This window comes from Hyaena hyaena, unplaced genomic scaffold (genome assembly GCF_003009895.1).
Source record: "Hyaena hyaena isolate Hyena2069 unplaced genomic scaffold, ASM300989v1 scaffold_2, whole genome shotgun sequence".
NCBI lineage: Eukaryota > Metazoa > Chordata > Mammalia > Carnivora > Hyaenidae > Hyaena > Hyaena hyaena.
Genome location: NW_024080634.1, coordinates 8,479,252 through 8,492,281, shown reverse-complemented (window position 1 = coordinate 8,492,281; position 13,030 = coordinate 8,479,252). Strand labels below are relative to the sequence as shown.

Here is a 13,030-nt window from a genome sequence, read left to right as displayed (position 1 = left end):
CTGCTCATAAGACAACCTACTAATACCTCTCTGAAGGCAGAACTGGAAAGAATTAACATTAATAGCTAAAGATAAAATAATATGTGGGCTCATCTCATTAGATCCATACTTGTAACAGGAAAACATTACAAAATAATATTCAAAATGTTCCAATATTACAAAATAATATTTCTTCTTTAAAAGTAGAAGTCATTTTCTTAGTAAAAAGGAAAACTTTTCTTTCCCTACCCCCACAACTAAGATGAAAAGAAATTGCTAGATCACAGCAAAACAGGGTAAGAAATGCCTTCGGAGTTTTCTTTTTACATAATAAAACCTAACTACAGAATGTTTACCCCAACATAGGTTGAAAGCTACATACTTCAACACTGTCTCTACTGTAAGTAGCCTTAATTTAAAAGAAAATAAGCAAAAGTATATTTAAAATATGACTTTCATTGGAAAAGTACTAAAGGAAAAAATGAAATTATTCTTTTGATAATTTCAGGGAGCAGAGGGCTTTTCTAAGCAAGACTCAGGGTCAGGAACCATAAAGAAAAAAGATTAATGAATCTTTCTACATAAAAAAAATGTCAAGTTCTGCATTCCAAAAAACATCACTTTAAAGAGTCAAAAGACAAAAAATGTGGGAAAAGAATTTGCAACATCTAAGGCAGGAAAAGGCCTACTTTCCTTCATAAATAAAGACTTGTACCAAACAATAAATATTACCTGTGACCCAAAAGAAAAACAGTAAGGCACAGAAAAACACAGATAGCTCATAAACATAGGAAAAGGAGTTCAGCCTTACTCATACAGACAGAAATCCAAGTCAAAGCAGTGAGAATATATTTTCCATCTATTAGATTGGCAAAGATTCAGAAGTTTGCATATGCAGTATGGTCAAGATCACAGGGAACTAGTCACCCTCAGACTAGGTGGGGGGAAACCGAAGTTGGCACAGGGAAGCACCGGGCCATTTGCCAATGCCTACTGAAAATACAAAGTGCACACTTGCTTTAACTCAACACATCTAGGAATTTATCTCTACACACATATATCCATACTGCGTATAAGGTTCTGCATGTATAAAAGATTTTTGGGGGGTACCTGGGTGGTTCAGTAAGTTAGGCGTCTGACTGATTTCGGCTCAGGTTCTGATCTCACGGTTCACAGGTTCAAGCGCTCTTGTGCTGGTGGTATGGAACCTGCTTGGGATTCTCTCTCCCCCTCTCTCTCTCTCTGCCCCTCCCCTCTGCTCGCTCACTCTCCCTCTCTCTCAGAATAAATAAATAAACATTAAAAAAAAGAGCCCCAAGTCTTAGAAATACGGGTCGGGGTACAGGGATGTCAGGCGGCGGGGAGGGGCAGGGAAGGCAGGAGAGGAGGCGGAGGGAGGGCCCTTCCTCACACAGGAAATCCGTTCCACATCCTGAGAAGCCCCAGCTTAAACCCACAGGAGGCTTGGGCTGGACCATACGTTCTCTTAAATAAGTGCTTGCCACATTCATACCGTTTGACAACACCCCCCCACCCCCCACCCAGGACTGAGCTAAGCCTCTGAGGAATGCTAACACGGCCACGTAAATCCACACAGCCCTGTTCAGGGTGGAATCCTCTTCCGGACAAATCCCTGTCCACCCAGAACCTGCGAAAGTGACCTTACTCGGAAACAGGATAGTCACAGATGTAATCAGTTACGGTGAGGCCATACTGGAGTGGCATGAGCCCTATTCCAATGACTGCTGTCCTTACAACAAGCCGAGTGAAGACGGGGAGACAAGAAGAACACAAGGAGAGATGCAGACGGAGACTGGAGAGAGTATCTGCGAGCCAGGGCGCACCGAGGGTTGCTGGCAAGCACCAGAAGCTACGAGAAAGGCATGGAATGGATTCTCCCTCATAGCCTTCAGGAGAAACCAACGCTACTGATGCCTTGCCTTCGGACCTCTGGCTTTCAGAGCTGTGCGAGAGTGCATTTCTGTTATTTTAAAGCACAGAACTAGTCAGCTTGGGTGGCCTAATAAAACGCCACAGACTGAAGGGCTTAAGTGACAGAAATGTCTGCCTCACAGCTCTGGGGGCTGGACGCCAGTACGGTTGGGTTTTGGCGAGGACTCTCTTCCTGGCTTGCAGACAGCCGCCTCTGGCCGTGTGCTCACATGGTGGAGAGAGAGGGATCTCTCCCTCTCTTCCTCTTCCTCTAGGGACATTAACTGCGTCATGAAGACCCCCCCTTCCTGTGTGACCTCATCTGAGCTGATACTTCCCAAGGGCCCCATCTCCAAATACCCTCAGCATGGAGGTTAGGGCTTCAACCTATGAATCTGGGGAGGGCACAGACAGCCCACAGCAGCCACCATGTTTGTGGTGCTGTGTTACATCAGCCTTAGGGAACGAATACAAACTTCCAATAACCAAACATCAGAGGCAGGCCTCCAGAGCTTTTCTGTGGATGGACACCTACTAAAAAACCGTCTGGCTTTGGGGGTCATACGGAGTCCGTTGCAACTACCCAGCTCTCCCATTATGCAAAATCAGCCACGGGTGATGGGTCATTGAATTAAGGTGGATGAGTTCCAAGAACACTGTATTTACTAAAACGGGCAGCTACCGGCTTTGGCCTCTGGTCTTTAATTGGACCATGCCTGCTTTAGACCAGAAAAATAGAGACGAACTCATCTAAAGAACCAGCCGCTCTGTGTGCAAGAAGAGGCGAGTTAAGATTCCCACAGGTGGCTCTAGTCTTCAGGAGCAAATCAACACTGTGTTCCCTCTACCGTCCGGAGCCCTGATGGCTGTATCTGACAAATGGCCTTAGAAGGCTCAGATGATACTCAGATAGCTTCTGGGTCTCGTGTTCTGAAGTCCTTTGAGTGTTTAAATGTTTCTTTTCAACAACCTGACTTACTAAGCAGAACTGTAAACTCGGGGGAAAAAGTGATTTTCTGGTGAAGTGAACTGCTAAATGTATAAAATAAAATTGTTGTTGTAATCTAAGTGTCCAGGACAGTGTTTAAGCTATCTAGATACATTTAAACAAGTTTAAGGTATCTATATGAAGACCTGACTTCTGAAAATCATTTTTTTTTTTTAGAGAGCGCAAGCAGGGGAGGGGGAGAGGGAGAGGGAGAGAGAATCCCAAGAAGGCTCCATGCTCAGTGCTGAGCCTGACATGGGGCTCAATTTTACCACCGTGAGATCATGATGAGCCCAAATCAAGAGTCGGACGTTTAACTGACTAAGCCACCCAGGTGTCCCTGCAAATCATTTTTATAAAAGTGAAAGAAAGCTGGGGTGCCTGAGTGGCTCAGTTAAGCGTCTGACTTCAGCTCAGGACATGATCTCTCAATTTGTGAGTTCCAGCCCCACATTGGGCTCTGTGCTGACAGCTTGGAGCCTGGAGCCTGCTTCGGATTCTGTGTCTCCCTCTCTCTCTGCCCTTCTCATACTCATGTGGTTGTGTCTCACACTCTCTCTCAAAAATAAACATTAAAAAAAAAAATTTTTTAAGTGAAAGCCTATCTCTGTCTGGCTGGGTTCATGGATCGGTACCTTGCAAAACTGATCAAAATTCCTTTCCAACTGGGACACCTGGATGGCTCAGTCACTTTAATGTCTGACTCTTGATTTATGCTCACATCATGATCCCAGTGTTGTGAGATCAAGCCCCAAGTCACACCCCACACTGAGCATGGAGCCTGAGTGGGAGTCTCTCTCTCCGTCTGCCCCTCCTCCCCCCACTGCTCATGTGCATGCATGCACATGTGCTCGCTCTCTTGCTCTAAAATTTAAAAAATAAGTAAAAAAAGAATCCCTTTCCAACTAAATGCATACTTTATTTGAACAAGTGAACTCAACTCTACAAAACAAAATAAAGAACCTAAAATAATCTGAGGAACTTCCACGTCCTTGTTTCTCTCCTTTTGTAAATCTTACGCATTGATGACTCACAATGGGTCCACCGTCCTAGTACTGGGAGAAATAGATCATGTCCTGAAACTGTCAACAAGTTCAAATTCTGCCTCCAAATTACTCTGCTTTAAACAATTTCTGGTAAACACACACACAAGAGAATTTTCCAGGAAATCTAATACTCACCCCACAATACTGCTCTTCATTGAAGATCTGGGGGGGCAAAGGGATCCCGTTTTGAGGTTTCTTCTCTCCAGGAACATTCTCCCTCATCCACTTCCTATTTTCTTCATCTCCAGCGATGTCTAATTCCTTGAAGTCAATCTTATTAGCTTCCAAAAAGCCCACTACTTCTTGCTGCTTTTTCCTAATCTGTGTCAAGAGTAGAGAAAGATTACTATTAGACTGGCTTTATTTTGTAATGTCTTGCTTAGATTTACAGAAATTAAATCCTTTCTCCTACTATACTATGCAACACAAATAATCTTGCTATTATTTAAATGAGGTAAACAATGAAATCACACCTCTTCATTAGAAAGGATCAACAGAGTGATTATTTAAAGTCTAAAATTTTAATCTTACCAATGTTCCAACTGTGGTATAATCAACCTAATATAGAGATGCCTTCATCCTAGGTTTTAGTTGACGTCTTTGACTTGCTTTTAATTCTCTGCTAAGCTTTCATGCCAAAAAATAAGAATTGGTTATGAAGGAAAAGGGGGATTGGGAGAAGAGAAAGAAAGAGAGAAAAGACAATTTGCTATGAAACTTAAATACCAAGCACACCCAACGAAAAAGCACTTCACTCACAGTTATGAAAATGGGCACAGGCATCACCTTGAACAAACGTGGCTTTAGAAAGAATACAGGAGACTGGAAAGCCCATGTGGAGATGACTGAGAGTGGGAAGAACAGAGGACAAGCCAGAAAAAGCCAGTGGCCGTCCCCCAGCTCACAAAGAGCAACACAAAGAACTCTGTTCTCTCTCGGGGTTTCTCCTTTCCACCCACGTGGAGAGCAGGGCGCCAGCCTCACCTGAGATACGACTCTTGGTGCCCTTCTCCCCCCCCCAGAGCTCTCGTCTCCCAGCCGCCATTTCTCAGGACTCTGGTCCTCTCCACAGCTCAGACCTCCGTCCCCAGAGTCAGCTACAGCCAGTTCCTCCCTTCAGAGAATTCACTCCCCAAATGCACGACACCCGCTTTCATACACAGACACTATGGCCTCACTTAAGAGCCCCTGAGAAAGAGGCCCAGACTGGTCAACTGAACAATCAACACTGATTCATCCACTCTACTCTGCAGAGGAGGACACTGCACCAAGTTCTTCCTGTGAACAGATTCATATGCTGCTTATCTGGGTGGAAAAAAATCCAAATAACTCATTTGTACTTTCTAGACAGTGAACATGCTGTAGATGATCCACAAAATAAAGCAAAATAAGTCATTTCCTAAAAATATGGCTAAAATTTTAAATAAGCGTTTTCTTTGACATGAAAATACCTAGTATCTTACTGTTTTTTTAGTAGGCGCCACACTGGGCATGGGGCCCCATGTGGGGCTTGAACTTAACCCTGAGCTCAAATCAAGAGTCAGATACTTAACCAAATGAGCCACCCAGGTGCCCCTAATATCTCAATGTTTTAAGTCCTCTGCAGAGAATATTGTCTCATACCAAAACAAGTCATTAAAAACATTTTATAAGAAAAAAAAGGGAAGCCTGGGTGGCTCAGTTGGTTGAGTGTCTGACTCTTGATTTTGGCTCAGGTCGTAATTCCAGGGTCGTGGGATTGAACACTTTGTCAGGCTCCATGCTGAGCATAGAACCACTTGGGATTCTTTCTCCCTCTCCCTTGACCACTCTCCCTTGCTTGGGCTCACTCTCTCTAAAATATAGACGTATATTTTATATGTATACATGTACACATGTATATATATACACGTGTATAGATGTATATATTTTATAGGACCCTTGTTATTCTCATGTAACTGTATACCAGTAGAGGTACAAGAATTTGAGAATCCCCAAAAAATGTTATAAAAAAGGCCTATGCCCATCCCTCTTTGGGTCAAACCCAATTCCTTCCAGAGATATGTATACAAAAATATGATTATTATTATTTTAACTAGGCTCCCTGCTAGGCAGGAGGCTTGAACAAATGACCTTGAGATCAAGACCTGAGCTGAGATCGAGTCAGAGGCCTAACCAACTGACCTACCCAGGCACTCCCCTCAAAAATTATTTTGTTCATTTTTCCCAAAATAAATAAGTCTTTCAATGACATGTGTGTAGAGTGTTTCTTTCTTAATATGAGGAAAGAGAAGGCACGTATGGATGCTTAACCCTGGACGCAAATCGCCACCAAAACCAAGTTCTATATAATCTGATTTTGGTGGTGATCTGATTTCATGTTAACTATAAATGTAACATAAATGACTATAAATAATTTGTAAATTCCTTACAATATAAAGCATATACAAAATTGTATATATGTTACGTGTGGACACTTAGGTATAAATGGTAATCACACATTTACTTTTTCATGAACATTTGTTCTACCAACATAACAAAGGTGACGTGTCTGAAAGGAGGGGACCACGAAATTGAAGGCTGCTGTTAGCTACAGTACAACACTTCATCAGCAAGACTCCGTTTGGGGCACTCGCGGACAAAAATAAAAACTAAAAGTCAAACAGAAAGGTGTGGGGCGATGGCCTTTCCCTTAGGCTCCTGGCACATGCACGCCGGCACATTCCTGAGTGTCACATCTCTCAGAAGCAAAGGAAGAGCTCGGATTTCTCCGCCCACGTGCCCTCCCCCCAGGCTGGGCCCTCGGGCCTTCTGCTGCCCTGCACAGAAACTGTGCTCCAAATGCCTTAGCTTCACCGCTCAATCTCGGAATACGACAAAAATCCCATTGGACCTGATGACAAGTTGTTGGCCTAAATTACTAGGTTGATTACTCATGTTTTCTACACGTACTCTGCAAGCTGTCCATAACGATCCGTGCCATTCTATAAATTACTTATTCCCTAAGCTATTTCCAGAGACGACTCTGCCACTTGAAGAGCAGAGAGGTCTTCATTTTAGGCAGGTTTGCTTGTGATTAAATATTCAGAAGGGGGAACATCCTTCATTCTGTCCAAAGCCCCATTCTCCTTCCTTCTCAGATACCCTCCCCGGGAGCCCGGAGCAGCCTGGCCGAGGTCCACCGCCACCTCACCAACATTATTTCCATCTCTATTAATCATGCCTCAGGACTCGAGGTGAAACACAAGAAGGGTTTCATCTTATTCCGCGATTTCTGAATAGATGCAAAGCCCTTCCCCGAGTTCTGACTTCTGCTTCTTCTGTTAGACGGTCAGAGGGATGGAGAACAAGGGAGGGGAAGACCTGCTATTATTTTTTTTTTAATGGTCTTAATGTTTATTTATTTTTGAGAGAGAGATACACACACAGAATCCAAAGCAGGCTCCAGGCTCTGAGCTGTCAGCACAGAGCCCAACGTGGGGCTCAAACCCACGAACAGTAAGATCATGACCTGAGCCGAAGTCAGACACTTAACCCACTGAGCCACCCAGGCGCCCCTGTTATTTCTTGCCAAACAACTGCATGTGCAGGAACTTAACAGATGGTTGGGTGCATGATATTGCCTTAAGGGCTATTTCTCAGCCCCTAACCTCCCAAAACAGAGAAGAAAAATGAAATCTGCACCCTGAGTGGGGGGCGGGGGGCCTCTCCCCTCCAGTCCTCCCTCCCGGTGGATATCTATTCATGCAGCCCCACCGGACCCTCGCAGGCAGAGTGCTCACTCCTCTTTACCTGGCCTTCCGAGCTGACACCCCCCCCCGCCCGTGACATCAGCTCCCAGAAGGCACCCGGGGGGCGGTGCAGGCAAGGCACCCAGTGGTTCCCACCAGACACCCGCCCCTCCCCACCTCCTGCCCTTCTCCTCCCTCCACGGCACCGTGGCCAGCGCTGGCCCCACAGGCGGCAGCATCTTTCTAGGTAGCCCCTCCAGAGGACCCGGGGGTCCCTGGGGTCTGGGTCATTTGGAGCCTTTGGGACTTCAGCATCAGCAGAGGCTCAGAGATCTCTGCTTTCCCATCCCGTTACATTCACTCATAAGAAAGTGCTGTGCTGACAGCTCAGAGCCTGGAGCTGCTTCCGATTCTGTGTCTCCCTCTCTCTCTGCCCCTCCCCTGCTCATGTCCTGTCTCTCTCTCTCTCTCAAAAATAAATAAACTTAAAAAAAAAGTGTCATTTTCCTGAAGTCACCGGCCACCGCTGGTTACTATAATTACTCTAATGTGTCAGAGTGATCGCTGAGCCACTAGTGTGGCACTTCCCTTTTATTGTCTTGTACAGTGAGGAGCTTTTCCAACCGAGGGCATTGCACTTAGTGAAATGCGCGCTGCATGTGAGTGGAGGCGACCTGCACCTCCCTCCTGGCTCAGAAGCCTGCTGTCCATCTCTGAGGAGATCCCATCTTTAACTGCCTCGCCTGCAAAACGGGTAAAGCGCCAGGCTCTAGTGAGAACCAGGGAACACGGTGTGTGGACAAGCATTTTGCACAAGGTGAGAGGCTGCGTGGTCAGGCACCCACACTGTTACCTCACTGACCCATCCCCATTACCAGGCCAGGTAAAGTACTCCGATCACCGTTTTTAAAAAAAATTTTTTTTAAGTTTATTTATTTTTGAGAGAGACAGAGAGAACAACCAGGGGAGGGGCAGATAGAGATGGAGAGAGAGACTCCCAAGCAGGCTCTGCACTGTCAGCACGGAGCCCAATGTGGGGCTCAAACTCACAAACTGTGAGATCAGAACCTGAGCTGAAACCAAAAGTCAGATGCTTAACTGACTGAGCCACCCAGGCGGCCCTCTGATCACCATTTTAAAATTACAATGCTGAGGCACTGGTGAATTAAGGAGTTTTCCAAGATTTATGCCCAGATCCATCTCATTAAAGAGCCAAGATTTCCCCCACTATATTTACACTCAATCAAGGCTGGAGAAAGGATCGAGAAACACAGGAGCCACCATTAGGGTCTGTCCTTAAGATCAAGGTTCCAGGGGTGCCTGGGTGGCTCAGTTGGTTGAGCGTCTGACTTTGGCTCAGGTCATGAACTCACGGTTCACCAGTTTGAGCCCCACATCGGGCTCTGTGCTGACAGCTCAGAGCCTGGAGCTGCTTCAGATTCTGTGTCTCCCTCTCTCTCTGCCCCTCCCCTGCTCATGCCCTGTCTCTCTGTGTCTCTCTCTCAATATAAATATACATTTAAAAAAATTAATGAAAAAAAATTTTTTAAAGATCAAGGTTCCAGGCGCTATGCATCTAAAAAAAATGAGGACAGTCCTCTCTCCCCTGGTCCCCTCGGCCTTCGGCACTGGCCTTCAGGAAGACACAGATCTGCTCCTGCGACCAGGGTCTCTTCACCCACAGTCCTCTGTAAAGCGCTAAAATACATGGCAGTGCTTTGTGAACAACCGTTCGGATATGTGACACACAGCTGCATATGCGGAAGCCCTCATAAAGAGATTACACTTTGCTTTTTCCTTTTTCTAAAAACAATTTTTTAATGTTTATTTATTTTTGAGAGAGAGACAGAGCACGAGTGGGGGAGGGTCAGAGAGAGAGGGAGACACAGAATCTGAAACAGACTCCAGGCTCTGAGCTGGCAGCACAGAGCCCGACGCGGGGCTCGAACCCACGGACCGTGAGCTCATGACCTGAGCCGAAGTCGGACGCTTAACCGACTGAGCCACCCAGGCGCCCCTGTTGTTTCCTTTTTCATTAATTTTGTTCATCCAACAGAAATCACATGCCCTCGTCGACTAGGTTGCAGGCAAGAATCCATTTTTAAAACTAGAGACACTGAAGAAATAAGTAGTAAAGGTTTTGCAGAACGACCACCACATACACAGCATCAGTGCTGGCAGATGCTCTGGGGTGCCCCTGCAAAGAAGCTTCTGGATAAAATCCCCCTGCCCAGGAAAAATCAGTAGCACTGATACCATGGGAGTAATCAGTTCTCATTCTTTAAGATAAGACAGAAATCATTCCACTTAAGTGGCTTGGGGCAATCCTTCTGAAACACCATCATCACAGTACTAATATTAACTAATTATAACAACTACAATAATACTGATCAATATTAACTAACATGAGCTAACAATATAATACCTAATAGCTATAATAATTAAATTAAGCAGCCATATGTAACAATTATAAAATTAATAATTGTACTACGTATTAAGCACTGACTGAGCACTCGACACCACACAGTGCACTCCATGCCTTCTTTCCTAAATCCTCAAGAGGACGCCCTGAGATGAGTCCTATTCTTATCCTCATTTTACAGATAAGGAAATTGAGGCTTAGCAAGGTGAAGTAACTTTCCCAAGGTCAAAGAGTTCCAAGCGGCCACAAAACATTTGCTCAGGGAACCAGAGGTAACGTGGCTTTTCCGAGACCCTGGAATGAACGGTGCCCTTCCAGATCTTCCAAGGCTAACTCAATCACGTACGCAAGCGTCACCACTATAAGACCTCAGATAATCCTAAGACACCCACAAGTTTGTTCACGGTCTCTGGAATGAAGCCTAAGGCACAGAACATGTAGGAAAGATCGGCAGGTCAGTGGAAAGAATAGCCCACAATGAGTGTCAGCAGCATATACTGAAAGCCCACTTAAGCCATTTTCTTCAAGAACAATCACGTTTTATCTAGTAATCCAAAACTGTGCTCTCTGAGGATCAACTCAAAGTTTCTGAGTCAACACAAAAGATTTTGCAGCTTTACATCTGGAATGTTCCCTCCCGTTTCTGTTAAAAGACATTTTCAGAGATACTGAGCGGTCGCTTATGCGCTGTGCCCAGAGGGACCTGCGGGCTCCTCTCTTGTTTTCTTCTTGCCCTCTAGAAACTGCGCGAACTTTCAGGGCTGTGGGTGGGGGCGTTCGAGAGCCAGCACTGGGGCTGTTCCCGGCCTGCGCTGGCCTAGGGTATCACCAGGGCTGAGTGAAATCCAAGCAGCAAGACGGCCCAGGAACTAGATATAAAAGGAAACAGCCCCCTTGCTGGTGTCCAACCCTCAGGACTGATAAAACAGCTTTCTCCCTTTGGCCCCCTAAATGCCCAAATTCTCATGGAAATATCAGTCTCAGACTGACAGACACCGCAGGTTCAAGCCTAAAATCAAGGCGTAAATCACTGCCAAGGACAAGCAGCTCCCTGGGTTACCCCTGTAACATCAGGCAGGTCTATCCTGCACAGAAAGAAGGCTGGAACTGGAGGGATGAGTCTGAGCGGGGAAAGTCAGCCGCACAGTGTTAGGGGGGTCGGCTTTTTGTGCCTATTTTTGGTCTGTCTGAATTCCTAGAGCGTTTAAAACTGTCGCCTTAGAGATATCTGTTCTTGTCACTGTGACATCATTTTCCTCAAATAATACTATTACACACGCCAACTTTACACTTTCGCTTTGGTCACATCACACGCGCAGGTACCGATGACCCTTGAACAACGCAGGTTTAAACTGCACGGGGTCCACCTATGGGTGGATTCTTTTTCCTATAAATACAGAAAGTCCTATAAACGCATTTCCTCTCCCTCATGATTTTCTTAATACCTTTTTCTCTTCTCCAGCTTACTTATTGTAAGGATACAGTTTATATTACGTAGAACATACAAAACATGTGTGAACCGAGTGTTTATGTTGTCAGTCAGCCTTCCGGTCAACAGGAGGCCATTAGTAAAGTTTTGGGGGGTCAAAAGTTGTACAGGGATTTTCCACTGTGCAAGTGTCCGTGCCCCTAACCCCTGCATTGTTCAAGGGTCACTTGCAATCACACCCAGGAGTCATTTTAGGAATGGGGTTTGGCACACCTTCCAAATATTATGTATTCGCAATTTTAAACCAGTCTCAAGTCCTACAGAATGAATGGCTGAAACACGCCACCAAAAAATTAATTAATCAAAAGCCTCCGATTCTATAACGTATGCGACACACCACGACACAAATCACAGGTGAAACATTCTGGCGTCACACACGCCCCCTTCGTGGAATCCCCTTGCACGCCCAGCTTGCCCTGGCTCCCTCGTGTCACACACACGCCTCCGACACGTTGAAACGGCCGCACACAGCGAAGGCGCGCAGGCTTACGCACACACTTACACACACACTCCTCCAAAAACAAAGGAAGGCCAACGCCGGGCCGGACCCGCCGCGTCCGCTCCCCGGTCTGAGTTCCTCCGAAAGCCCCAGAGGAAGAAAGCCCCCACGAGTTGCGTCAGACACCTACCGCTATGGACCCCGAAGAAGTGGCAACAAACACTTTGATAACCATTTTGACAGTCGGAAAGAGGACTCCCCCCGACACACAGCCCCGGGCGGGGACGCGGAGCTAGCCCGGCCGGCCGAGCGGGCAGCGGGCGCCAGGTGCGAGCCGGCGGCCGCCCAGCGCGCTCTGAGCCCCCGCTCCTCCCGCCGCCACTTAAGCTCTGCGCCTGCCCGGAGCGGCGCCGGCGGCGGCCTGAGCCTCCCCGCCATTGGCCCGGGAGCGGGGAGGGGCGGGGCCCTCTGCCAGGCCAATACGTGATTGGTCGATAAAAGCAGCCTCTGCCTTTGAACGCCCGACAACAGCCCCTAAAAGGCAAGGCTGCGCCGCGCACCAATCAGACGGCGGGCGGGCGGGCGGAGGGAGGCGGGCGCCGGCGGTGGCGAGGCGCGCGGCGCTGGAAGAGCCCAGAAGACGCCAGCGGCGTCCCCGGGGACGCCGGGTTCGCGAGGCGTTTGGCAAACGCACAGCGAGGGTCCCTGAGACAAACGGAGGCTTCCCGACTTTCGAGCTTTCCGGCCTGTGAAAACAGCTCGGCCAACTCTCCTCCAATAGATTCCTTGACGCGTGGCCCGTGGCCAGTTTTCTCCCTTTGCCACCTGTTCCTCCTAAAACACGGAGGCTGACAGGCCGCAGACGGGTACGGTTTCACTGACGTCCCGGACGAGGCGGGGCGACGGAGGCGGGCTGTCCGAAGGGAGGAGTTCAGCGAGCACCTTGTCTTCACTAGTGCGCAGGCGCCGCGAGACCTCAAAGTCACAGTCTCTGTCCACCTGATTTATGAAGACCATTGAAAGGT

The 13,030-nt window shown here is 47.1% G+C and overlaps 1 protein-coding gene across 2 annotated transcripts in view; it reads right to left on the bottom strand.

The window, feature by feature from the left end:
- Window positions 1-12,377, bottom strand: part of LOC120229289 (SH3 domain-binding glutamic acid-rich protein-like) — a 57,419-nt gene extending 45,042 nt beyond the window's left edge. For both annotated transcript variants that reach the window (XM_039228191.1, XM_039228200.1), the window contains exons 1-2: window positions 12,196-12,377; window positions 4,081-4,266 (exon numbers count right to left, since the gene is read on the bottom strand). In XM_039228191.1, coding sequence (XP_039084122.1) covers window positions 4,081-4,266; window positions 12,196-12,240 — 231 coding nt within the window. In that variant the 5' untranslated portion in view covers window positions 12,241-12,377. The remainder of the gene's footprint in view (window positions 1-4,080; window positions 4,267-12,195) is intronic.
- Between the last annotated feature and the right edge of the window lie 653 nt (window positions 12,378-13,030).